The sequence below is a fragment of the Anguilla anguilla genome, chromosome 11 (assembly GCF_013347855.1).
Source record: "Anguilla anguilla isolate fAngAng1 chromosome 11, fAngAng1.pri, whole genome shotgun sequence".
Taxonomy (NCBI): domain Eukaryota; kingdom Metazoa; phylum Chordata; class Actinopteri; order Anguilliformes; family Anguillidae; genus Anguilla; species Anguilla anguilla.
In genome coordinates this window covers 42,322,760-42,350,308 of record NC_049211.1, presented here as the reverse complement: position 1 = coordinate 42,350,308, position 27,549 = coordinate 42,322,760, and the positions used below count along the sequence as shown (strand labels likewise).

General features: G+C 49.1%; 1 protein-coding gene and 1 long non-coding RNA gene across 10 annotated transcripts; both read left to right on the top strand.

The window, feature by feature from the left end:
- The first annotated feature begins 5,714 nt into the window (after positions 1-5,714).
- On the top strand, positions 5,715-27,387 carry LOC118208207 (potassium voltage-gated channel subfamily A member 2). 7 transcript variants are annotated; one of them, XR_004761529.1, is made up of 4 exons: positions 5,715-6,558; positions 9,034-9,174; positions 24,656-24,790; positions 26,960-27,387. XR_004761529.1 is itself a non-coding variant. In XM_035382653.1 (3 exons), the coding sequence occupies exons 1-3, from the start codon at positions 6,014-6,016 to the stop codon at positions 27,000-27,002; spliced, it is 729 nt and encodes a 242-aa protein (XP_035238544.1). In that variant the 5' UTR covers positions 5,721-6,013; the 3' UTR covers positions 27,003-27,387. The 7 variants fall into 7 exon arrangements, 2 of the variants coding, with proteins under 2 accessions (XP_035238544.1, XP_035238545.1); XR_004761531.1 differs by lacking the exon at positions 26,960-27,387 and adding an exon at positions 16,758-16,858 and having other exon boundaries at positions 5,719-6,558; positions 24,656-24,744; XR_004761530.1 differs by lacking the exon at positions 24,656-24,790 and adding an exon at positions 16,758-16,858 and having other exon boundaries at positions 5,720-6,558.
- On the top strand, positions 9,181-12,413 carry LOC118208208. Of its 3 annotated transcripts, XR_004761534.1 has the most exons (4): positions 9,181-11,662; positions 11,870-12,039; positions 12,136-12,305; positions 12,389-12,413. It is a non-coding gene; the product is annotated as an uncharacterized LOC118208208 (long non-coding RNA). The 3 variants fall into 3 exon arrangements; XR_004761533.1 differs by lacking the exon at positions 12,389-12,413 and having other exon boundaries at positions 9,181-11,699; positions 11,907-11,991; positions 12,136-12,349; XR_004761532.1 differs by lacking the exon at positions 12,389-12,413 and having other exon boundaries at positions 9,181-11,699; positions 11,907-12,039; positions 12,136-12,349.
- Positions 27,388-27,549: the final 162 nt, after the last annotated feature.

Here is a 27,549-nt window from a genome sequence, read left to right as displayed (position 1 = left end):
GTTATTATTCTGTCACTGGTGGGTGTCTTATGAGTGAGTTTCAAATTTATGAATAATTTTTTTTCTTCTTCTCAGTGATCAAGGTGAAATTTTCACCACTGTTGGGCCACATTTGGCCCCTGTCCTGCTAGGTGAATAGAATGTTGGGCCACATTTGTCCCCTGTCCTGCCAGGTGAATAGAATGTTGGGCCACATCTGGCCCCCATCCTGCCAGGTGAATAGAATGTTGGGCCACATTTGGCCCCTGTCCTGCCAGGTGAATAGAATGTTGGGCCACATTTGGTCCCCGTCCTGCCAGGTGAATAGTATGTTGGGCCACATCTGGCCCCCATCCTGCCAGGTGAATAGTATGTTGGGCCACATTTGGCCCCTGTCATGCCAGGTGAATAGAATGTTGAGCTACATTTGGCCTCTTTTCTGCCAGATGAATAGAATGTTGGGCCACATTTGGCCTCTGTTCTGCCAGGTGAATAGAATGTTGGGCCACATTTGGCCTCTTTTCTGCCAGGTGAATAGAATGTTGGGCCACATTTGGCCTCTGTTCTGCCAGGTGAATAGAATGTTGGGCCACATTTGGCCTCTGTTCTGCCAGGTGAATAGAATGTTGGGCCACATTTGGCCTCTGTTCTGCCAGGTGAATAGAATGTTGGGCCACATTTGGCCTCTGTTCTGCCAGGTGAATAGAATGTTGGGCCACATTTGGCCTCTGTTCTGCCAGGTGAATAGAATGTTGGGCCACATTTGGCCTCTGTTCTGCCAGGTGAATAGAATGTTGGGCCACATTTGGCCTCTGTTCTGCCAGGTGAATAGAATGTTGGGCCACATTTGGCCTCTGTTCTGCCAGGTGAATAGAATGTTGGGCCACATTTGGCCTCTCTTCTGCCAGGTGAATAGAATGTTGAGCCACATTTGGCCCCCATCCTGCCAGGTGAATAGAATGTTGGGCCACATTTGGCCTCTGTTCTGCCAGGTGAATAGAATGTTGGGCCACATTTGGCCTCTGTTCTGCCAGGTGAATAGAATGTTGGGCCACATCTGGCCCCCGTCCTGCCAGGTGAATAGAATGTTGGGCCACATTTGGCCTCTGTTCTGCCAGGTGAATAGAATGTTGGGCCACATTTGGCCCCCTGTCCTGCCAGGTGAATAGAATGTTGGGCCACATTTGGCCCCCTGTCCTGCCAGGTGAACAGCCCTGATTCTTGTATTAACACATTATGCTGAAGAGAGAGGCTGCCCTGTCAGAGCCAGGAAAACGCAAACCTGACCTTTCCGCCTCGTCGTTTAAAAAGATGGATGCCGCCGTGTCACTCTGGGTTATTATCCCTCCTCCCTGACGTGATTTTCAGCTCCTTGGCCTGAACCAAGCCTCTGCATCCACACTAATCAAATCAACGGGGACCAGATGCCCCGTCGAAAAAGGCCCTCCTGGACAATTAGGCCTGTCTAGATGAATGTTCACGCAGGGATTCTATATGGCGCATGTCTCCCTTGATCCCACTCTCATCCGTAACAGTTCCAGCGCAAGACTTTGAGCACGCGGCTAGAACACCAGGGCTCAGGACTCCAGGCCCAGAACATTTACAAGGACAGTCTCTCCGTAAAGATGTCCGCGGAAGAAGAAGAAGAAGAGGAAAATGAACATTTCTGGATTCAGTGAACTTGCGATGTGAGAGGTGTTAGTAAAATGTGCCGGAGTTTGTCTCCATGCAAGGCTGTCCACAGCGGCCTCGCCTGTGCTCTATTCTTCCCCTACTGAAGAGGCTCACAGGAACAGGTGGAGGGTTACAGTGCGGAGGCAGGTGTGACGTGGGCGGAGGGGAAAATGGAGGGAATGAGAGGTCGGGAGGTGGGGGTGAGGGGCAAGGGAAAGTCCTCTGGCTGCTTATTAGAGGAGCGAAATGAATTGCGTCGTGTTTTTCTCCATTCGCCTGCTTTGTAATCACTGCTTTTTTTCTTTTTTTCTTTTCGTCTAGCGCAATGAAAGAATTGAACAACCATAGAAAAATCCGTTCCAAGGACATTTTTTATTTTGAATGGTTTCAAAGGCTCTCTAAATAATCTTTTTTTCAGTCTGATTTCTGAAAAGCTTCCTGGCGTCCTTGGACTGGCAGAAACCTGTGGTTGTTTCTTTCTTTTCTTCCTGCATTATGAAACAAGCTGCCAACTTTAAACATTCATTGCTACCATGTGATGGGATTTGAATTGGAGGCTGCCTTGGATTGATGTACTGAATGGAGCAAAGCACTTTATTTTTCAATCACGTATCTAAAGGTCAGTCTTACGTATTCCACATATAAGGCACCTCTGAATTTGAGGCAGAAGTTGTATTGTGAGATGTGGGGATGAGCTACTGTTGAGAATGTGGGTAAGTGGCGAGAGAGGTGGGGTGGTTAGCCTGGTTTGCCTGAAGAGCCTATTCATTTTCTTCCAAGAGTAATCTGGTGGGTTATAGAGAAAAGTGAGACACGTCCGATTGGCTCTTCTCTTATCAGGTGACCATAAAGTCATGAAGGCTATGTTTCTCTTGGAGGCTGTAAAAAGCATTTTTATGGATGCAGTCACATGGTGTGTTCCATCCGTGCTCTCACTCTCTCTCTCTTCTGAGGTTAAGCTCTGAAGTCAAATGAGAGAGGACCTCTCTTCCCAGGCCCGCTGCTCGTTGTGATCTGAATATGATCCGCAGGGTTTTTTAAGAGCCACAGTCGAGGAGCACTCGACGTGTTAAACCGCAAAATGGCCGCCCCTGGTGCGGTCTGGAAGAACGGAGACCGTGGGCGCTCACGCGGAGGTGAGGTGCGCTGGTCTCACATTCCCCCAGCCTTTCCGGTCCGACCGCATGCATTCGAGACGACGCGACTCGCTCATTTTTCACCAGCCCTTTCTCTCTCACACCCTTCCCACCGTGACTGACTTGCGATCGCGCCTTTAACACCCAGATCAGATCAGCCTGCTGGAGATTAGCGAACGCAAATGTGCACTTCCATCGGAAACGCGTTGTCACTCACGTTCATTTCCACACCTTTATCAGCCTAAGCACCGTCTTCGTTTTGGAGTACGTGTGCAAAATAACGTTAACCACTGCTTCTTAAAGGCAGTCATACGATGAGGTAAATCTGTAGCCTGTAAAGTATGTTGAAAATGATCTATACATTGTGACTTATTCTTATTTTGAAGATGAATTTGTGCTCCTAATCAGTCTTACTTATTTTGATCCTTGCTTGCATCTCGCTTCTTCTTAAAATGTCTTGAAAACAAATTATTGGAAAGAACATCCAGTGTGTGTCCATATAAGATTAAATAGATATATTAATAACTTGGGGAAACTGAATCTGTGATTTTTATGTAGAATTTTTGATGTTATATGTAACATGGATTTGTCACTAATGTTTTAAATATGCCGTTATATGTTAAAATAACCTACTGTCAGTTGTTAAAAGGTATAGATAATAGTTTTAAACATGTGATATGCGTTTGGTCATTTTCAAGCTGATAAAGGCATTATAAATTCTACACAAGGCATTGCTTAAGTGTAGTGGTGCCAATGTTATAGCTACTACTGCTGCTACTACTACTATACTACTACTACTCGTACTGCTACACTACTACTACTGCTGCTGCTACAACTGCACTACTACTACAGCTACTACTACTAGGCCTACTAATAATGCACCTGCAACTACTACTAACTCCTTATTGCAAAAAAACTATGTAAGTAAATTATAAGATCATGAATTAAAATCTCACACAACAGTTTATTGTTATTTAACTGTATTATATCTCTGTGCTGTTGCCATAAAATAAAATCCAATTTACAAAATGGCAATTCACTAACAGTTCAACTTTGTAATAATTATGAGATTTTAATAAAAAACCGTTATGTAACAAAGAAAAAGTCGAAACCTATTTTTAGGTCAAAGAATAAGGCCAAATGCATTTCAGTTCGATTGAAATTGCCCCTAAACGGCATGTGAACTAAGATTCTGTCTATTTAGTCCATCCCAAGAGCTACTCTTGACATTTTGTTATTCATTAAATGCTAAATTTCTATACCCAATTGAATAACCATTGATTTCGGGCCCCACAGGGGCCTGTAGCTCCGTTGCGCTGTAACATAAACATGGTTTTTAACCCGCTGGAAAGCCGCTCGTCGTGAGGATGAACTCGAGCGTCGGCCTAGTGGCCTACGCTTTGACCTGGATGAAATTGTGGGTTCTGGGAACGGCCAAACCAGCATTATTAGATCGCCACACTCGCTAAGTCTCAAGGTCGCCTCTCAGCGGGCTCTTTTATGTTGTATTGATCTGCGCGCGGCTCTCCGTGAACACGCAAAATGAAACTTTCCTGATCGGAAGTTCTCCTACCAAACCCCTCTGAAAATGACTGATTCTTCAGCTGCATTCGGAGCTAATTTTCGCCGCATCCTCTCCAGTAAATTATGTGCAGCCAAACACGACGCAGTTTATTTAGCGTTGAAGAAGAGCAGGGTGTGCCCTTCCGTTTTGCGTCGTGTTTTCACACTGCAAAATTTCAATTAAATTTGAGAAAAAGTCGCGTTGTGCAGTGCAGTTTTCCCATGTTTGTGTTTCTGGTTTGATTCCACGAAATATACACATAAAGGCAGAACGTTCTTGGATTTATGAATTCATTGATGAAGAAAGTGCAGTCTCACTAAGTAATAATGGGTTTCTTGAGAGTGTTAGCGGTCGGAAGTTCCCTTGGGCCCTTTTCATTTCAGCACTACGGACAGTTCCTAAATCTCCCTGGAGCTATCCTCAAGGGTCAATCTCCTTCATCTTTTCCTCCGATGGAAAATGATGGTATGTAGCCTACTACTGTCTTACAGTCGGAACAGTTTACAAACACATTACTGATGACATGTGCATAGAGGCCTAAACGTCAACTAGACTAAATCAAATCGGTCTGTTAAAATAATCGAAAGTGTCTTTCTTACCACAATAGCAGCTGTTTATTCACGGTGTTTTGAAGGTTCTTTCGCTGCTTTAAAAAAATATATATATATTATTTTAATTATTATTATCATTATTTTTATTATTATTTTTATACATACTTAGAATAGACTATAAGCCACTTCCTTCCCATGAACGTTCTTGTAGGTGAAGTGACATTGATGTCGTGCGAGTTAACCTTGCGTTCCTCTCAAAGGCGTGTAACAGCCTATAGCATGTGCCGTTTATTCCCTTACGACCAGAAACGAGCGTGCTCTATAATCGCCCCATTCGAATACTATCGTGTGTTATTACTGAACAAACAGTGCATTTTAAATAAGCATGTCTGGGCGATTGCACTGTAGGCTACATTTTTTTAAAGTCATAATGATCTCTCGTGCACTGCATTTTAACGGAATATTGTGAAGCTATGTTAATTCTTTTAGATGTGGAAGGCTATTGTCGCCGAAATAAAAATAAGAAATTTTCCGATTTCACAGATATATATATATATATATATATATATATATATATATATATATATATATATTTCCGTGGTCTCAAATGCAAAAAACGGAAATACTAAGTCAGACAATTTAATGTGTTTTTATAAATAAATAATAAAGTGGATCCACGTTTTCCACTCCTCACGGTGGAGAGGGCTTCGTTCATTTTGTGCAAAGGTTTTGAAAGGAAATGGGCTATTTATTCACCTTATTCACCAACAGTTTGCTTCTTGTATTTGAAGGGGGCGCGCCTACAGGGTGGCGACCAAAGTGATCGCCGGTGACGCGCGTCTGGGGTCTATGTTTATGTCTGTTTGGGTTCCGATTGGGCGAAGGGTAGAAATGTGCCTGGCATCTGCGCGCCGTGGGCGGGAATAGGCATGTTTATAAACCCCAGTGTGCGCGCCGTGGGCGGGAATACTAGATTGAGAAACTGAAGACAGAAACGGAGAAGAGGAGAGAGAGGACGCGCAGCGGCGGCGGCAGTGGCGGCGGCTGTGGCTGACTGGAGCTAGTTGGAGGAGGCGCGGCTCCCCCTGCCCCTCCATCCCAGCACCTGCATGGACGACCACCTCAGCCTCCTTCACTCGCCTCCGACTTCCTCAGCCAAGCACCGGGGCAACAACATCGTGAACCACGGCTACACCGAGACCGAGCAGGACATCATGACAGTTGTTGCTTGCGATAACATGTTGGAGGAGACGGCAGCGCTCCCAGGGCACCAGTCTTTAGACCGCTATGAGCCCGACCACGAGTGCTGCGAGAGGGTGGTCATTAATATTTCCGGCTTGCGCTTCGAGACGCAACTCAAAACTCTCTCTCAGTTCCCCGAGACTTTGCTCGGGGACCCCAAGAAGAGAATGCGCTACTTTGACCCGCTGAGAAACGAGTACTTCTTTGATAGAAACCGTCCCAGCTTCGATGCAATCCTATACTACTACCAATCGGGGGGGCGTATCCGGAGACCTGTTAACGTCCCAATTGACATTTTCTCTGAGGAGATACGGTTTTATGAACTCGGGGAAGAGGCAATGGAAAAATTCCGGGAGGACGAAGGTTTCATCAAAGAAGAAGAACGTCCTTTACCCAGCAACGAATTCCAGAGGCAAGTGTGGTTGTTGTTTGAGTACCCCGAGAGTTCGGGTCCAGCCAGGGGCATCGCCATTGTCTCGGTGCTGGTCATTTTAATCTCCATCGTAATATTTTGTCTGGAAACTTTACCCGAATTCCGGGATGACAAAGAACCCACTACCGTAGCGCCCATTATAAATGGAACGACACCTTACTTCACTAGTCCTTTTTCAGACCCTTTCTTTGTGGTAGAGACACTCTGTATAATATGGTTCTCTTTCGAACTGCTGGTTAGATTTTTTGCCTGCCCCAGCAAAGCCACGTTTTCGAAAAACATCATGAACATTATCGACATTGTGGCGATCATCCCTTATTTTATCACGCTAGGGACTGAGCTCGCGGAGCGGCAGGGGAACGGGCAACAGGCGATGTCCTTGGCCATTCTCCGCGTGATCAGGCTCGTGAGGGTTTTTCGTATTTTCAAGCTCTCTCGGCACTCAAAGGGGCTTCAGATTTTAGGACAGACACTAAAAGCCAGCATGCGGGAGTTGGGACTTTTGATATTTTTCCTTTTCATCGGGGTTATTCTCTTCTCCAGTGCCGTCTACTTCGCCGAAGCAGACGACCCCGAATCTAGCTTCAGCAGCATCCCCGATGCATTCTGGTGGGCTGTGGTCACCATGACGACAGTCGGCTATGGAGACATGCACCCTGTAACCATAGGGGGTAAAATCGTCGGGTCCCTGTGTGCAATCGCAGGCGTGTTAACCATTGCCCTGCCAGTCCCAGTAATTGTTTCTAATTTTAACTACTTCTACCACAGAGAGACTGAAGGGGAAGAGCAGGCTCAGTACATGCACGTTGGCAGCTGTCAGCCTTTGTCCTCAACGGAGGAACTGAAAAAGACACGTAGCACGTCCTCCCTCAGCAAATCGGAATACATGGTGATAGAGGAAGGAATCAACAGTGCTTTCAAACAGCCCAACTTTACTGCACAGAACAATCAGAACTGCGTGAACATCAAAAAGATTTTTACAGATGTGTAACCGTTAGAAAAGCGAGAAATGATATAAATATAACGACTATTACTCTACCAATAATAATCGTGACGTGTCAGTGCAAGTCTTGTGTGGAGGCAACGCAATAGGTATATACATGTGTCCTTTCAGTCCGTGAGCTTCTGAGTACATTCCATTCGCTCTTGAGGAGTAGCTCAAGGATTTTTTCTAGTGTTAATGGAGCTTCGTGTCCTGCGTTTGATTCGGTTTAATTAAGTGGGATAGAATTCAAACGCTGCTGTATTGGACATCTTTCCGTTTATTTTCCTTAAAGACAACGGCGATGTTTGCTTCCAATGTTCATTAATTCTGCTGGTTACGTGATATTTCATTTACTAAGTGAAGTGTCTTCATTAAATAATTATGTCAGTAATATTCTAGCTATAACAAGCAACGAAATATGGAGTGAGAAACTTGAAGAAATGCTTTATTATGATTACAGCCAAATATTGCTCATAGGTAGACATATATAATATATTTTACAAACGTGTTACCATGTCAAACGACAACTAAGGTGTAATGTAGGCTATTAAATCTATTTCGGCTGTTGAATTACGTTTAAGCGGCCGTAGGTAAGCGCCTGTAACCATCAAAGGGCACAATAGAAAAGAGTAGCTTTTTCATGTAATGTGGAGAAAAACATCCCATTCATCAAGGCAATGTTTCGCGTGTACGCATTGTGCGATTCAGTCAATTTAATCTGATCATACTTATTGGGAGGAGTCGCGGCAACAATATCATCGAATCACTTCTGATTGTTTACGTGAAAGAAGTGCCCGTGTTTTCCAAATCAGTTTGGCCTTCTGAAGACTCCAAGTTTAAAAATCAATGCCAGCACAAGCACGAGGACGAATACACGGTGTTTGCGCGTCTCTCGTGGAGGTGCCGGACAACAAAAAAAGGAGATCAGAGCCAGCACACGGTTTCCAGTGGATGCTGCTAATCCCGCCTAGAGTGATGCAGTCTCCATGGCGACCACCGTTTCCTGGGTAACCCCTCTGATGTTGCCATGGCATCTCTCTCTCTCTCTCTCTCTCTCTTTCTCTCTCTCTCTCTCTTTGTCTCTCTCCCCTGTTTCCACAGTAACCTTCCAGATGGTTCAGAAGCCTGACCTGAGAATTTTATACTCAAAGGCTAGTCTTAAAACAGTAAAATAACTGTGAAAATAACACACATGCAGAAATTTGTGTGCCTTCAAATAGACTGATAACACTTAACTCTTGCATTAATATTCCAAGTAAATATGGACACACATATGTAACAATAGTGCAAATGGTGTTTTATAATAAGTGTTGTACGTCATATGATTGATAAGTGTGCTACTTTAGCTGGATTTTGCATCGCCTGGCGTGATGGCAAGACAAAGGGGACTGGATGTAAATTCACGTAATAAACTGGAGACAGAATGAATGTGTGGCACATGGAAGAATGTGGGAAATGTGTGCACGCAGATCTCCCGGATGCGCGCACGCCCGGGCAGCGCCCCGGCGATGGAGGAGGGAAGATGCTGGAAATTGTGAATGGAGCTGGAGCAGGCCGTGCTTTACATCCCGCGTTCACAAGGGGCTGCTCTACACCGTCGAATGCGCGAGGTGGGTACGGCCGGGGGGGGCGCGCCAGGGAGCGCTCCGCTTTCGCGGTCGCGCTTTCGCGGTCGCGCTTGCGTCACGGGCACAGCCGAGCAGCAGATAGCACTTCTGCGGTCGTCCGTGTTCGGCTCAAGTTAAGCTGATACGCTTGCATGGGGAAACGTGACCGCAGACCTCTGTGCATAGGAGATGGCCGCTGTAAGTTTGTTGTTGCTGCTGTTGGGTGCGGCATTTAACTTGTGGAGTGAAATAAATATATCTCTGACTAGGTGATTCAGTTCCTCTTATAGCAACATGTTTTGAGCATTGAGTGTAAAGCATTTGCCTCAAGTACAGCAATGTTAGAAAGGTGGAGTTAGCCCTCAGCAGTCTGAGGAATTACATGTGGATTCCACATATTTTTAAAATATAGTTTTCTGTCTTATGCAAGTCTAAAAATAGGCCTCACAGTCATGGCAAGGCTGTCTGGTTTCCCATTCTGTGTTTCTCATGAAGAAACCTGCTTTAATAAAAACTGCAAGGCTAAAAACAAAAATCCCCTCAGTTATTGTTACTAGCATTATAGAGTTATGAGCCACGTTTTGGCATAGTGTCATAAAAAATGTATGCGTCAGTTTTTGTACAAGAGTGCTTATTAATGAAGTCAAAATGGCATTCGATTTCATTACAAATATGATTACATGATTGGCAAAAACATTTATTTATAATTATTGTTTTTGACTGTGTTACTAATTTATCGGATGCTTTCATGGCTTGGAGGGACATTGAGGTATTTAATATGATATATAAAATATATAATAAGATGTACAACCAACAAGGCCATGCTCATATAATAGGAAGCAACGCTTAGTGATAGTAAGGTGTTTAATTAAATATTGGCCATTGGTTTGCAATCACACATATGTTTATATCATTCTTATTCTTTATGAATCACATAGATTATTATTATTATTATTATTATTATTATTGATAATAATAATTGATTTAATGAGTTGCAACAGATCAAAGAAAGGTTTGTAAATCTTTCTACCAGAGATTTTGATAATTGTTGCTAGTCTGTAGAGAGGCAGTTGAGTCCACCTTAAGCCTCAGTACTGCACTGGGCCTGGTGGAGAGAGAGTGGTCCACCTTAAGCCTCTGTACTGCACTGGGCCTGGTGGAGAGAGAGTGGTCCACCTTAAGCCTCAGTACTGCACTGGGCCTGGTGGAGAGAGAGTGGTCCACCTTAAGCCTCAGTACTGCACTGGGCCTGGTGGAGAGAGAGTGGTTCACCTTAAGCCTCAGTAATTCACTGGGCCTGGTGGAGAGAGAGTGGGCCACCTTAAGCCTCAGTACTGCACTGGGGCTGGTGGAGAGAGAGTGGTCCACCTTAAGCCTCAGTAATTCACTGGGCCTAGTGGAGAGAGAGTGGTCCACCTTAAGCCTCTGTACTGCACTGGGCCTGGTGGAGTGAGAGTGGTCCACCTTAAGCCTCAGTAACACACTGGGCCTGGTGGAGAGAGAGTGGTCCACCTTAAGCCTCAGTACTGCACTGGGCCTGGTGGAGAGAGAGTGGAGGGGAGGGAACCTGTGGAATGATAATCAGTGAGCACGCGCGCGCGATGACGCAATCCAGCAGCCGCCTGCATTTTAAACGCTCGCTATCCCTGCAGGGTGGGCGACCGCCAAGCCTGACCGGAGGGGGCGGGGGGGGGCGGCCCGTCGCTCGGGGGTAGCGGTAATACCTTACGTGCGCACGCGTGGCACTTCATTCAGGTTCCGTCATGGCTGCCGGCCTGATTAATAATTGTGTCACACGATATCAGCAGGCGCGGATTGAGTCTCTGCAGCGTTTGTGGGAGGTCAGGTTCCTTCTTCAGTGACTGTGTCAGTGTCTGCGCCCTGTTGGAGGGCTCGCGTGTGATTGGATGTGTTTTTTTAATTCTGTCATTGTGAAGTTCTCACCCCAGACTGAAGTGAATGTTGTGTACACCTACACTCAAAGCAGCAGCTCCAGGCTTTCGTTCAGGCCACGCCTCTTCAGCTGCACTGAGACCAGAGACAGTGGTAAAAATATGGGCCAGGTCACTGTGACGCCACCCGTTGACTGCCTACGGGCTTGATGAGATGCGTTTGGAATCCCAGGAAGTGCAGTTTGTGGGCGCCGCCATGTTGTACAGTGAGCTTTGTCTCTCAGCAAGACCAGGAAGTGAGCTTCACAAAGGCAGCCTGGTTTTGGCCGCTTGATGGAGACATAGGGAGAGGTTAGCTGGATAGCTTTAGGTACAGACACAGTACAAACACAGGGAGAGGTTGGCTGGATTGCTTCAGGTACAGACACAGTACAGACACAGGGAGAGGTTAGCTGGATGGCTTTAGGTACAGACACAGCACAGACACAAGGAGTGGTTAGCTGGATTGCTTTAGTTACAGACACAGGGAGAGGTTTGCTGGATGGCTTTAGGCACAGACACAGGGAGAGGTTAGCTGGATTGCTTTAGGTACAGACACAGTACAGACACAGGGAGAGGTTAGCTCAGTTCCTTTAGGTACAGACACAGGGAGAGGTTAGCTGGATTGCTTTCGGTACAGACACAGTACAGACACAGGGAGAGGTTAGCTCAGTTCCTTTAGGTACAGACACAGTATAGACACAGGGAGAGGTTAGCTCAGTTCCTTTAGGTACAGACACAGGGAGAGGTTAGCTGGATTGCTTTAGGTACAGACACAGGGAGAGGTTAGCTCAGTTCCTTTAGGTACAGACACAGTACAGACACAGGGAGAGGTTAGCTCAGTTCCTTTAGGTACAGACACAGGGAGAGGTTAGCTGGATTGCTTTAGGTACAGACACAGTACAGACACAGGGAGAGGTTAGCTCAGTTCCTTTAGGTACAGACACAGTACAGACACAGGGAGAGGTTAGCTCAGTTCCTTTAGGTACAGACACAGTACAGACACAGGGAGAGGTTAGCTCAGTTCCTTTAGGTACAGACACAGGGAGAGGTTAGCTCAGTTCCTTTAGGTACAGACACAGTACAGACACAGGGAGAGGTTAGCTCAGTTCCTTTAGGTACAGACACAGGGAGAGGTTAGCTGGATTGCTTTAGGTACAGACACAGTACAGACACAGGGAGAGGTTAGCTCAGTTCCTTTAGGTACAGACACAGTACAGACACAGGGAGAGGTTAGCTCAGTTCCTTTAGGTTCGGACAGGGAGAGGTTAGCTCAGTTGCTTTAGGTACAGACACAGGGAGAGGTTAGCTCAGTTCCTTTAGGTACAGACACAGGGAGAGGTTAGCTCAGTTCCTTTAGGTACAGACACAGGGAGAGGTTAGCTCAGTTCCTTTAGGTACAGACACAGGGAGAGGTTAGCTCAGTTCCTTTAGGTACAGACACAGGGAGAGGTTAGCTCAGTTCCTTTAGGTACAGACACAGGGAGAGGTTAGCTCGGTTCCTTTAGGTTCGGACAGGGAGAGGTTAGCTCAGTTGCTTTAGGTTCGGACAGGGAGAGGTTAGCTCAGTTGCTTTAGGTTCGGACAGGGAGAGGTTAGCTCAGTTCCTTTAGGTTCGGACAGGGAGAGGTTAGCTCAGTTGCTTTAGGTTCGGACAGGGAGAGGTTAGCTCAGTTGCTTTAGGTTCGGACAGGGAGAGGCTAGCTCAGTTCCTTTAGGTTCGGACAGGGAGAGGTTAGCTCAGTTGCTTTAGGTTCGGACAGGGAGAGGCTAGCTCAGTTCCTTTAGGTTCGGACAGGGAGAGGTTAGCTCGGTTCCTTTAGGTTCGGACAGGGAGAGGTTAGCTCAGTTGCTTTAGGTTCGGGCAGGGAGAGGTTAGCTCAGTTCCTTTAGGTTTGGACAGGGAGAGGTTAGCTCAGTTGCTTTAGGTTCGGGCAGGGAGAGGTTAGCTCAGTTCCTTTAGGTTCGGACAGGGAGAGGTTAGCTCAGTTGCTTTAGGTTCGGGCAGGGAGAGGCTAGCTCAGTTCCTTTAGGTTCGGACAGGGAGAGGTTAGCTCAGTTGCTTTAGGTTCGGACAGGGAGAGGTTAGCTCAGTTGCTTTAGGTTCGGACAGGGAGAGGTTAGCTCAGTTCCTTTAGGTTCGGACAGGGAGAGGTTAGCTCAGTTGCTTTAGGTTCGGGCAGGGAGAGGTTAGCTCAGTTCCTTTAGGTACAGACACAAGGAGAGGTTAGCTCAGTTCCTTTAGGTACAGACACAGGGAGAGGCTAGCTCAGTTCCTTTAGGTACAGACACAGGGAGAGGTTAGCTCAGTTCCTTTAGGTACAGACACAGGGAGAGGCTAGCTCAGTTCCTTTAGGTTCAGACAGGGAGAGGTTAGCTCAGTTCCTTTAGGTACAGACACAGTACAGACAGGGAGAGGTTAGCTCAGTTCCTTTAGGTACAGACACAGTACAGACAGGGAGAGGTTAGCTCAGTTCCTTTAGGTACAGACACAGGGAGAGGCTAGCTGGGTTCCTTTAGGTTCGGACAGGGAGAGGTTAGCTCAGTTCCTTTAGGTACAGACACAGGGAGAGGCTAGCTCGGTTCCTTTAGGTTCGGACAGGGAGAGGTTAGCTCAGTTGCTTTAGGTACAGACACAGGGAGAGGTTAGCTCAGTTCCTTTAGGTACAGACACAGGGAGAGGCTAGCTCGGTTCCTTTAGGTTCGGACAGGGAGAGGTTAGTTCAGTTCCTTTAGGTACAGACACAGTACAGACACAGGGAGAGGTTAGCTCAGTTCCTTTAGGTTCGGACAGGGAGAGGTTAGTTCAGTTCCTTTAGGTTCGGACAGGGAGAGGTTAGCTCAGTTGCTTTAGGTTCGGACAGGGAGAGGTTAGCTCAGTTGCTTTAGGTTCGGACAGGGAGAGGTTAGCTCAGTTGCTTTAGGTTCGGACAGGGAGAGGTTAGCTCAGTTGCTTTAGGTTCGGACAGGGAGAGGTTAGCTCAGTTGCTTTAGGTTCGGACAGGGAGAGGCTAGCTCAGTTGCTTTAGGTTCGGACAGGGAGAGGTTAGCTCAGTTGCTTTAGGTTCGGACAGGGAGAGGCTAGCTCAGTTGCTTTAGGTTCGGACAGGGAGAGGTTAGCTCAGTTGCTTTAGGTTCGGACAGGGAGAGGTTAGCTCAGTTGCTTTAGGTTCGGACAGGGAGAGGTTAGCTCAGTTGCTTTAGGTTCGGACAGGGAGAGGTTAGCTCGGTTCCTTTAGGTTCGGACAGGGAGAGGTTAGCTCAGTTGCTTTAGGTTCGGACAGGGAGAGGTTAGCTCAGTTGCTTCAGCTGCCGCAGTGGGGATGTATGATCCTGCTCAAGCATTTAACAGTCTGAGGCACAAACCTGTGAGTGTTTTCCACTTCACCTCATTTGCCTTTTATAAACATCAGGGTCAGGGAATTAATCTCACTTCATCAGCAAAGATAAGTCCTCCCTCCCATTACAGCGTTTGACAGATTGACAGCAGAAAGTGTGTTAGCATGTGCTTTTATCTGATACATTAAGCACAGTTTTTTCCCCGTTGCTTGTTGCTTTTACTGGTTGTGGTTTAGTCGAGTGGGCGGTTTTGCGTTTTGGGGGGAGGGGGGGGGGTATGTTGTTGGGGGTAAGGGGGGTAAATTGTCAGGATTGCCCTTTACCAAAATAAGCATCTTTGCAGGCTGTTCCACTTTTCCCTCACCTTCAGTTGACTTTGACTCTACACTATTTAAAAGCCTGTGCCCAGTGCTGCCCTCCACTGGCTCTCTTTATGTGACTGTATATATATATATATATATATATCCATCCATCCATATGTTATCTAACCCAGCATTTCCCAGCCGCTGTGCTGTTAGGTGAGGTCAGGTGTGCCGTGTGAAAAATCTTTTTAAAAATAGGTAAGTTCAAATTATTCAAAAAAAAAAAAAAAAAAACTTGACTACGTAATTAAAATGAGAGTGGCTTAATTGAAACCCCGGAAGAATGGTTAGGCCTACTGTTGACACGTCGCATCAACATCAGTGCCTGGCTGGCTTTGGAGAGCGGTGTGCCATGAGGTTCTGTAAATCTCGAAAGTGTGCCACAGAAGGAACAAGGTTAAAAAGGAAAAAGGAAGGACCTAACCTACTTATTTTTGGTCAGGGTTGCGGTGGGGCTGCAGCCTATCCCAGCATGCATTGGGCAAGAGGCAGGAATACACCCAGGACAGGTTGCCAATCCATTGCAGGGCACACACACAATTCACTCAAACACTCATACCTATGGGCAATTTAGAGTCTCCAATTAGCCTACCTGCGTGTCTTTGGACTGTTGGAAATCGGAGTGCCCAGAGAAAACCCACGTGGACATGTGGAGAACATGCACACAAAAAACATACCACGCAGCTTGTGGGATTCACAACCCTTTCCTACGTTGTATATATATCCGGTCTCTTTGTAGAGATACTGCAGCTCTACATTTGATATCTATGTTTAATATTTAATAGCATGGCCCCTTTCCACATTGTAAGAATATAAAAAGGTAAACAGGAGTACAATGCATGCCTTGCCAATATTTTATTTGAAGAAGGGAGGCCTCTATTCTCAGTAATAGTGTAATCTGAACATCACGCTCACAGTATCAGTGCCAAAAATGGACTCCAGAGGTAATCCTTACAGGCTATTGGTAATGTGATGAACTCTGTGGTGTGATTTACGATGCTAGGCACTCAGAGGTGGAGGGGCCCACGCCGTGCTTGTGTGCTGGAGGAACACAGCCCAGAGAATGCAATTTATAGATTCCAGGATTGAATAGTAGGTAGTCGGCCCTTTTGTTCTGTAGAGATTTCCATTGAAACACCATTATGGGTCTGAACCCAAAGCTTGACCTCTGAGGTGATATCCCTCCTTTGGCTCACAGCTAGGTCCAGTCGATAAATTCGCTGCTGATTCTAATGGATTTCATTGGGTCTTCGTTATTTATCGTCAACAGCAGTCTGACCCCACGCAAAATCAAAGTGCTTTTTTAACTTAGCACCAGGCGTTAGCGGTGTTAAAGTGTGTGGTCTTTTGTAAAATAGAATGGGGAATATATTTCACTGCAATGTATTCTTTTTTTTTTTGTTTTTTTTTTTTAGAAATATCAAAGCGGTATTAAAATTGTGCTGTATATTTGCCAATATATTTTGAAGTATAGCAATATATTTGTTTCTGGTCTTGAGAGTATTGTTCAGTTTGTTGCAGTGTATTCAGTTTCTAAATGAAAATCTTCCTGGGTGCCCAAATTGCAAAAGCCAGAATACCAGCCCTGTTTGAAGCCAGAATCTGCAGCATGCTTTGGTTTATGAGGCTACAAGACCAATTCCAGACCAATATGTTTGTAACCAAGGTGGATACGGGTTCAAATCAATCAGAAAGTGTTAGTGTTGAGTGCAGTGCTTAATCTGCATTACATAAGTAAACATCAGGAAAACAAATGGTCATACTCCACAAAAAATAACCTGTGTGAAGTTTCTGTGAATCACTTCAGACATTTTACATTTACGTTGTTGCTCAGCACTTAATTGTCAAATTGAACAGCATAAATCAAAGCGCTTGATTACACAGTTCAGAGTTCCCTTTGCCTGGCTTCAGTCTAATTCTCCACCATGTTGTGCTGTGTTTCCTGGTGGCGCAGAGAGATGATGTCATTGGGCCCTGGTGGGTTGGGCTGAGCCTTCGATATCTGGACTGTCCTGGGCCTCTCACCACAAGGATATACAGCCAGTGCGGACCAAGGTATAGCCTGCATGTTCCTCTGCGCTAATATGGCTCTCACTTAGAACTGAGTTTCTGGGTACGGTGCATTTTCTCCAGTCAGAATGTTTATGTTGAAAGCAACTCAGTTCATCCGGTGCACGCTCCACTTTTGGAGACAAACTAGCTCACGTATATGTTACATCGATTTAATTAGGATTTACACTACTTCAGTACGTCAGTAGTGTGTGTGTTTGCTGGGCTGTCAATCAGTAGGGAAATTGCAGTGCTAGGATAGACACACCCACAGCTCGCTTGTTCGGAAAAGACACACTTTATATTTCAATAAAATTTGATCATTTTACTTTTTATACATTTGGTTAAAAATTAAGTATTGTTTTCAAGCACTGGTAAACGCTTTGCGGATTATACAGTCTACCATAGTCTGTCTTTTGGGTAAAAGGCTGTTTTGGTTATCTGGAGGGAGATCACTGTTAAACACAACAGGGGTTGATCATTTGCAACTGCTGGCATTTGGTTTCTGTTCGTCGTTTGCTCACCCACATCTTAAGGTCTTATGGCAGTGTGCAAAACTCTTGGATTACTTTGTTAATGTACAAAATGGACGGATCACATTCTTCCTTCTTTCTTTGGTTATCGAGTGCTCAGAATTTCAGGAAGTGTTTTCAACGTCGGAGTGAAAACAAGCAGGAAAATGTTCTGAAAATAGCGTCCTTTGAAAAAAAAGGGGGTTTCAGTACAGGGGGAGCGAACGAAACTGCGATTTATATTTGGGAGAAAGCGAAACGACACAGTTTCGCTGGGCTGGGGTTCGATGGGTGCCGTTCGCTGATGTGGCGTTCCGGAAATGCTGCGATCCGGAAAATGGTTTGAGCGGAAAACTCGACTGGACTGCCCCTCAGCAACAAATCTAGGACAGTGCGCATTTCTTAGGCAGCGCTAGCAAGGCTCCTCCCCCTTGAGTGCTCTCCTTCTCCAGACTCCAGTGCACATCACCGTTACCAGCACAGTGAGGGTACAGCTCATCACCGTTACCAGCGCAGTGAGAGTACAGCACTGCAGCTCATCACCGTTACCAGCACAGTGAGGGTACAGCTCATCACCGTTACCAGCACAGTGAGGGTACAGCACTGCAGCTCATCACCATTACCAGCACAGTGAGGGTACAGCTCATCACCGTTACCAGCACAGTGAGGGTACAGCACATCACCGTTACCAGCACAGAGAGGGTACAGCTCATCACCGTTACCAGCACAGTGAGGGTACAGCACATCACTGTTACCAGCACAGTGAGGGTACAGCTCATCACCGTTACCAGCACAGTGAGGGTACAGCACTGCAGCACATCACCGTTACCAGCACAGAGAGGGTACAGCACTGTAGCTCATCACCGTTACCAGCACAGTGAGGGTACAGCTCATCACCGTTACCAGCACAGTGAGGGTACAGCTCATCACCGTTACCAGCACAGAGAGGGTACAGCTCATCACCGTTACCAGCACAGAGAGGGTACAGCTCATCACCGTTACCAGCACAGAGAGGGTACAGCACATCACCGTTACCAGCACAGTGAGAGTACAGCTCATCACCGTTACCAGCACAGTGAGGGTACAGCACATCACCGTTTCCAGCACAGTGAGGGTACAGCACATCACCGTTACCAGCACAGTGAGGGTACAGCACTGCAGCTCATCACCGTTACCAGCACAGTGAGGGTACAGCTCATCACCGTTACCAGCACAGTGAGAGTACAGCACTGCAGCTCATCATCGTTACCAGCACAGAGAGGGTACAGCACATCACCGTTACCAGCACAGTGAGGGTACAGCACATCACCGTTACCAGCACAGTGAGGGTACAGCACATCACCGTTACCAGCACAGTGAGGGTACAGCTCATCACTGTTACCAGCACAGTGAGGGTACAGCACTGCAGCTCATCACCGTTACCAGCACAGTGAGGGTACAGCACTGCAGCTCATCACCGTTACCAGCGCAGTGAGGGTACAGCACTGCAGCTCATCACCGTTACCAGCACAGTGAGGGTACAGCACTGCAGCTCATCACCGTTACCAGCACAGTGAGGGTACAGCTCATCACCGTTACCAGCACAGTGAGGGTACAGCACTGCAGCTCATCACCGTTACCAGCACAGTGAGGGTACAGCACATCACCGTTACCAGCACAGTGAGGGTACAGCACATCACCGTTACCAGCACAGTGAGGGTACAGCTCATCACCGTTACCAGCACAGTGAGGGTACAGCTCATCACCGTTACCAGCACAGTGAGGGTACAGCACTGCAGCTCATCACCGTTACCAGCACAGTGAGGGTACAGCACTGCAGCTCATCACCGTTACCAGCACAGTGAGGGTACAGCACTGCAGCTCATCACCGTTACCAGCACAGTGAGGGTACAGCTCATCACCGTTACCAGCACAGTGAGGGTACAGCACTGCAGCTCATCACCGTTACCAGCACAGTGAGGGTACAGCACTGCAGCTCATCACCGTTACCAGCGCAGTGAGGGTACAGCTCTGCAGCTCATCACCGTTACCAGCACAGTGAGGGTACAGCTCATCACCGTTACCAGCACAGTGAGGGTACAGCACTGCAGCTCATCACCGTTACCAGCACAGTGAGGGTACAGCACATCACCGTTACCAGCACAGTGAGAGTACAGCTCATCACTGTTACCAGCACAGTGAGGGTACAGCACTGCAGCTCATCACTGTTACCAGCACAGTGAGGGTACAGCACTGCAGCTCATCACCGTTACCAGCACAGTGAGGGTACAGCTCATCACCATTACCAGCACAGTGAGGGTACAGCACTGCAGCTCATCACCGTTACCAGCACAGTGAGGGTACAACTCATCACCGTTACCAGCACAGTGAAAGTACAGCACTGCAGCTCATCATCGTTACCAGCACAGTGAGGGTACAGCACATCACCGTTACCAGCACAGTGAGGGTACAGCACATCACCGTTACCAGCACAGTGAGGGTACAGCACTGCAGCTCATCACCGTTACCAGCACAGTGAGGGTACAGCTCATCACTGTTACCAGCACAGTGAGGGTACAGCTCATCACTGTTACCAGCACAGAGAGGGTACAGCTCATCACTGTTACCAGCACAGTGAGAGTACAGCACATCACCGTTACCAGCACAGTGAGAGTACAGCACTGCAGCTCATCATCGTTACCAGCACAGTGAGGGTACAGCTCATCCCCGTTACCAGCACAGTGAGGGTACAGCTCATCACCGTTACCAGCACAGTGAGGGTACAGCACTGCAGCTCATCACTGTTACCAGCACAGTGAGGGTACAGCTCATCACCGTTACCAGCACAGAGAGGGTACAGCTCATCACCATTACCAGCATAGTGAGGGTACAGCACTGCAGCTCATCATCGTTACCAGCACAGTGAGGGTACAGCACTACAGCTCATCACTGTTACCAGCACAGTGAGGGTACAGCTCATCACCGTTACCAGCACAGTGAGGGTACAGCACTGCAGCACATCACCATTACCAGCGCAGTGAGGGTACATCACATCACCGTTACCAGCACAGAGAGGGTACAGCTCATCACCGTTACCAGCACAGTGAGGGTACAGCACTGCAGCACATCACCGTTACCAGCGCAGTGAGGGTACAGCTCATCACCGTTACCAGCACAGTGAGGGTACAGCTCATTACCGTTACCAGCACAGTGAGGGTACAGCTCATCACCGTTACCAGCACAGTGAGGGTACAGCACTGCAGCTCATCACCGTTACCAGCACAGTGAGGGTACAGCTCATCACCGTTACCAGCACAGTGAGGGTACAGCTCATTACCGTTACCAGCACAGTGAGGGTACAGCACTGCAGCTCATCACCGTTACCAGCACAGTGAGGGTACAGCTCATCACCGTTACCAGCACAGTGAGAGTACAGCACTGCAGCTCATCATCGTTACCAGCACAGTGAGGGTACAGCTCATCACCGTTACCAGCACAGAGAGGGTACAGCACTGCAGCTCATCACCGTTACCAGCACAGTGAGGGTACAGCACATCACCGTTACCAGCACAGTGAGGGTACAGCTCATCACCGTTACCAGCACAGTGAGGGTACAGCACTGCAGCACATCATCGTTACCAGCACAGTGAGGGTACAGCACTGCAGCTCATCACCGTTACCAGCACAGAGAGGGTACAGCACATCACCGTTACCAGCACAGTGAGGGTACAGCTCATCACCGTTACCAGCACAGTGAGGGTACAGCACATCACCGTTACCAGCACAGTGAGGGTACAGCACTGCAGCTCATCACCGTTACCAGCACAGTGAGGGTACAGCACTGCAGCTCATCACCGTTACCAGCACAGTGAGGGTACAGCACATCACCGTTACCAGCACAGTGAGGGTACAGCACATCACCGTTACCAGCACAGTGAGGGTACAGCTCATCACCATTACCAGCACAGTGAGGGTACAGCTCATCACCGTTACCAGCGCAGAGAGGGTACAGCACTGCAGCACATCACCGTTACCAGCACTGTGAGGGTACAGCTCATCACCGTTACCAGCACAGTGAGGGTACAGCACTGCAGCTCATCACCTTTACCAGCACAGTGAGGGTGCAGCACTGCAGCTCATCACCGTTACCAGCACAGTGAGGGTACAGCACTGCAGCTCATCACCGTTACCAGCACAGTGAGGGTACAGCTCATCACCATTACCAGCACAGTGAGGGTACAGCCCATCACCGTTACCAGCACAGTGAGGGTACAGCACTGCAGCTCATCACTGTTACCGGCACAGTGAGGGTACAGCACATCACCGTTACCAGCACAGTGAGGGTACAGCACATCACCGTTACCAGCACAGAGAGGGTACAGCTCATCACTGTTACCAGCACAGTGAGGGTACAGCACATCACCGTTACCAGCACAGTGAGGGTACAGCCCATCACCGTTACCAGCACAGTGAGGGTACAGCACTGCAGCACATCACCGTTACCAGCACAGTGAGGGTACAGCCCATCACCGTTACCAGCACAGTGAGGGTACAGCACTGCAGCACATCACCATTACCAGCACAGTGAGGGTACAGCTCATCACTGTTACCAGCACAGTGAGGGTACAGCTCATCACCGTTACCAGCACAGTGAGGGTACAGCACATCACCGTTACCAGCACAGTGAGGGTACAGCTCATCACCGTTACCAGCACAGTGAGGGTACAGCACTGCAGCTCATCACCGTTACCAGCACAGTGAGGGTACAGCACATCACCGTTACCAGCACAGTGAGGGTACAGCACTGCAGCTCATCACCGTTACCAGCACAGTGAGGGTACAGCACTGCAGCACATCACCGTTACCAGCACAGTGAGGGTACAGCTCATCACCATTACCAGCACAGTGAGGGTACAGCACTGCAGCTCATCACCGTTACCAGCACAGTGAGGGTACAGCTCATCACCGTTACCAGCACAGAGAGGGTACAGCTCATCACCGTTACCAGCACAGAGAGGGTACAGCTCATCACCGTTACCAGCACAGTGAGGGTACAGCACTGCAGCTCATCACCGTTACCAGCACAGTGAGGGTACAGCACATCACCGTTACCAGCACAGAGAGGGTACAGCTCATCACCGTTACCAGCACAGAGAGGGTACAGCTCATCACCATTACCAGCACAGTGAGGGTACAGCACATCACCGTTACCAGCACAGAGAGGGTACAGCTCATCACCGTTACCAGCACAGTGAGGGTACAGCTCATCACCGTTACCAGCACAGTGAGGGTACAGCACTGCAGCTCATCACCGTTACCAGCACAGAGAGGGTACAGCACTGCAGCTCATCACCGTTACCAGCACAGTGAGGGTACAGCTCATCACCGTTACCAGCACAGTGAGGGTACAGCTCATCACCGTTACCAGCACAGTGAGGGTACAGCACATCACCGTTACCAGCACAGTGAGGGTACAGCTCATCACCGTTACCAGCACAGTGAGGGTACAGCTCATCACCGTTACCAGCACAGTGAGGGTACAGCACTGCAGCTCATCACCGTTACCAGCACAGTGAGGGTACAGCACTGCAGCTCATCACCGTTACCAGCACAGTGAGGGTGCAGCTCATCACCGTTACCAGCACAGTGAGGGTACAGCTCATCACCGTTACCAGCACAGTGAGGGTACAGCACTGCAGCTCATCACCGTTACCAGCACAGAGAGGGTACAGCACTGCAGCTCATCACCGTTACCAGCACAGTGAGGGTACAGCTCATCACCGTTACCAGCACAGTGAGGGTACAGCACATCACCGTTACCAGCTGAGTAACATTTTTCTCCTGCTGAACCTTTTATAAAGAGGGACCCCCTCCCACTACCCCCCCCCGCCCCCCGCCAGAGAGAGCAGTGTCTGGGAGTTCGGCGCTCGCCTCGCTGTTCGCAGATCAGGCGGGATGATTGACAGCACATCAGTGCGGCGCGGTTTACAGCCACCGCCAGGCTGTCATTGGCCCCTCCCCTCACCATCACAAGCAGGCAGATGCTGTGAATGAGGACTGCTTGGCTTTTCTGTGTGTTTTGTAATTAACCATATTAACCTTTATTCATACAGGGTAGGATGGCTGAGCACGCATTGCTCTTATGCAGCAATGCCCTGTGAATGCCCTCCATGTAGTCCAACCTGCATGTCTTTCTACACAGCAGACACGCTCAGTGTTAAATCAACTCTGGCAGTTAATATAAGTCCAGCTGGAACTAAACTGCACTCCTTTAGAGTTAGTAATAACACAGATAAATACTCCATGAGAGTTGATTTTACAGAGAACTTTGCCGTGTGCCTGAGAATATGGCATGGCTGCATATGCCCAGCATCTGTTGCAGAGCTGGGAAAGCTGTTAGACAGGCCTCTGAGTGAGGTACATGCTGTACGAGCCGCTGGTGGTTGACAGCAATCAGCCGGTGGCTGGGTATGATCTCATACCCTGAGTCTCCAGAGACGAAGCCCCTGCTCCTGTGTCTGGCCCCTCCCTGGAGAACCCTAGGCTGGCTTTTCTGTGTTTTTTTTAAGGCCATGGTCTGTTGGCACAAACGTTCAGTGAAATTCCCTATACAAATTGATTTGATTTTGGATTTGAGTACGGTTATCCTCCCCTTAAGCCTTGGTGCGGCTTGTCTGTGGTGGTCCACTCGGAGAGCTCTGTTTGTTGTGTTCCCATAGCGACAGGAAGAGGGAGGGGCTGCAGTCTCTTCTGAAGATTCTGAGCAGGAAGCAAGCTGTGATGATGAGACAGCTTTATGAGAAAGAATTTACCCCCCATAGTCTCACACTTCTGCCATCCTCCATTTTGTTTTTTGTAGTTTTGTCTTCTTCTTTAAAGGGCATGTGTCAGAATTCCACCGCAGCCTCCCTCTCGCCCGTTTTGGTTCAGTCTTTCGTAAGACCTGTCCAGTCGCTTTTAAAAAAAAAGAAAGGAAGAAAAACAACGGCGCTATTTTCGGGGTGGTGCGTCAGCTCTGTTTTCGGCGTTTGCTTGCGCGTGCCCCTGCCGCACAGCTGTGGCCGCGTGCCTCACGTGCCCGCTTGTGAGCGGCGGCTGTACCGCGCCGGCACAGAACCATCCTCGGCTAACTTCGCGGTGCACCGGAGTAACGCCGCGTGCTGATTGGAGCGGCGCTGTTTTCTGCCTGCGTTCCCACGATTGAGAACAATCCGGGAAAAGCCTGTTGCCTCGTCGCAGGATTGGCTGGGCTAATGCGGTGTTAGAGACGGCAGGAAGTAGTCCTATTTTCTTTTCTTTCTTTTTTTTGCAGTTCTTTGATTGGCCATTTTGCAGTCCAGTCACACAGGGTGTTCTGAAAACATTATCCTACTTGCCGGTGATGACAGCTGACTGTGTAATGAAGGCCAGGAGATGAACAGGAAATGGGAGGAGCCAGCACTGACAAGTATGGGCGTTTTGCAAACACATGACCTTTCCACTTTAACCCCTGTGTGACTCTGCGCCTTACCAAATCCATTAAAATATCGTCTTTTTTATTTTGCCATTTTGGACGTGGGGGAGTCCTTTAGCTAGCCGGTGTTGGAATTTTGTTTCTGCCAAAAGGGATAAGCGTCCTGATGCTCAAACTGAAGAATTGTTGTGCCAGGATGAAAGAGAAAAAAAATATAAATGACAATTGCAGTAACCTGTTAGAAAAAATAAGGGCTGGTTTAACTGGGATTAGCCAATCATTTGCTGAGAGCTCAGAGCTCCACATCATATCTGTTCATCACTCGCTAGCGCCCCCTTGTTTTGATCTTTAAAAAAAGCCCTGCCTAAGAGTGATTCACACCTGCACACACAATGGGAGTGGGACCCAGGGTGCAGTGGGAGTGGGACCCAGGGCACAATGGGAGTGGGACCCAAGGCGCCGTGGGAGTGGGACCCAGGGCACAGTGGGAGTGGGACCCAGGGCACAATGGGAGTGGGACCCAGGGCACAATGGGAGTGGGACCGAAGGCGCCGTGGGAGTGGGACCCAGGGCACAGTGGGAGTGGGACCCAGGGCACAGTGAAAGTGGGACCCAGGGAACAATGGGAGTGGGACCCAGGGTACAGTGGGAGTGGGACCCAGGGCACAATGGGATGGGACCCAGGGCGCCGTGGGAGTGGGACCCAGGGCACAGTGAAAGTGGGACCCAGGGAACAATGGGAGTGGACCCAGGGTACAGTGGGAGTGGGACCCAGGGCACAATGGGAGTGGGACCCAGGGCGCAATGGGAGTGGGTCCCAGGGAACAATGGGAGTGGGACCCAGGGCACAGTGGGAGTGGGACCCAAGGCACAATGGGAGTGGGACCCAGGGCACAATGGGAGTGGGACCCAGGGCGCAGTGGGAGTGGGACCCAGGGAACAATGGGAGTGGGACCCAGGGCACAGTGGGAGTGGGACCCAGGGCACAGTGAAAGTGGGACCCAGGGCGCAGTGGGAGTGGGACCCAGGGCACAATGGGAGTGGGACCCAGGACGCAGTGTGAGTGGGACCCAGGGCACAATGGGAGTGGGACCCAGGGCACAGTGAAAGTGGGACCCAGGGCACAATGGGAAGGGACCCAGGGCACAATGGGAGTGGGACCCAGGGCACAATGGGAAGGGACCCAGGGTGCAATGGGAGTGGGACCCAGGGCACAATGGGAGTGGGACCCAGGGCACAGTGGGAGTGGGACCCAGGGTACAGTGGGAGTGGGACCCAGGGCACAATGGGAGTGGGACCCAGGGCACAGTGGGAGTGGGACCCAGGGCACAGTGAAAGTGGGACCCAGGGCGCAGTGGGAGTGGGACGCAGGGCACAATGGGAGTGGGACCCAGGACGCAGTGTGAGTGGGACCCAGGGCACAATGGGAGTGGGACCCAGGGCTCAATGGGAGTGGGACCCAGGGCACAGTGGAAGTGGGACCCAGGGCACAATGGGAAGGGACCCAGGGCACAATGGGAGTGGGACCCAGGGCACAATGGGAAGGGACCCAGGGTGCAATGGGAGTGGGACCCAGGGCACAATGGGAGTGGGACCCAGGGCACAGTGGGAGTGGGACCCAGGGTACAGTGGGAGTGGGACCCAGGGCACAATGGGAGTGGGACCCAGGGCACAATGGGAAGGGACCCAGGCTACAGTGGGAGTGGGACCCAGGGCACAGTGGGAGTGGGACCCAGGGCACAATGGGAGTGGGTCCCAGGGCACAGTGGGAGCGGTGTTGTCCCTGGTATCAGAGTCTGTAGCTGACAGTCTCTGCACAAGGTCCTCTGTCTGCAGTGCCAGCTCAGGACAACGCAGACATCACAGCCCCCCCCCCCCCCCCCTCCATCTGCCTTCAACACCGACCCGCTCTACAGGAACACAAGCCCTGCTTGATAAGAATAATAACATAATAATAATAATGAACTGTAGGTATAAAAAACTTTTCATACATTGCGAATAATACAAAACAAAGCAGTTCAGATTATTTTGGGATAAAATCTTAAGAATATGAATAATCTTAAGAATAATGCATATACACAAATACAGGACTCCAGCACATGGAGAAGGTGTGCTGGGTGAAAACTGAAGCTCTGATGCTCTGGATCTGCATTGCTTCTGCAGGACAGAAGATCCTGGAGTCTTAATTCAGCTCCGCCTCACCTGAGCCCCGCCCCTCGATGACACGCCCTAATTGCCTCGCGACGCCCGTGGAGCAGGCAGGATGCCGGAAGCTTCCTTCTCCATCTCAGCCCGCCCAGCTGCGGACCAATCGACAGCCTGCCACTCCCTCTGCCTCGCTGTACATGGCCTGGGCCATGCCCTGCCACGCCCAACCACTCCTCGCCCCGCCCTGCCCTGGCTGAACGGCCCAATTCACACGCCACCTCTCGTCCTTCAGAAGGACCTCTGTGTGCCCCCCCCCCCTCCCCCCTCTGAGACTGGAGAGGTGCCACAGCCTCCTCCCTCCCCTCCATCCCCCCAGGACTGTGTGTAGCAAACAGCGATGTGATGTCTTTAATGTCAATGCATAAATGGATCAACATGCAACAGCCTGGGCTGCTCTGTCTGTTCTTCCCTCTTCGTATGTCTTATCACCGGGGGGCGGGGTTTAACAAACACAAAAGGCCTACAAGCTTTGTGGTTGGCGGCGGTTATCGGTCACAGCCTGACGATAATCAGAACTCCATTCCGTTAGATACTGTCCAGCTCTA

What these genes read in the sequence shown, in the direction of transcription:
- LOC118208207 (XM_035382653.1), top strand. Translation starts at nt 6,014, where the DNA reads ATGGACGACCACCTCAGCCTCCTTCACTCGCCTCCGACTTCCTCAGCC. An exon ending in CCCAGCAACGAATTCCAGAG is followed by an intron (nt 6,559 to 9,033) that starts GCAAGTGTGGTT and finishes GTGTGCACGCAG; the next exon opens with ATCTCCCGGATGCGCGCACG. An exon ending in TACACCGTCGAATGCGCGAG is followed by an intron (nt 9,175 to 26,959) that starts GTGGGTACGGCC and finishes TTGCTTCTGCAG; the next exon opens with GACAGAAGATCCTGGAGTCT.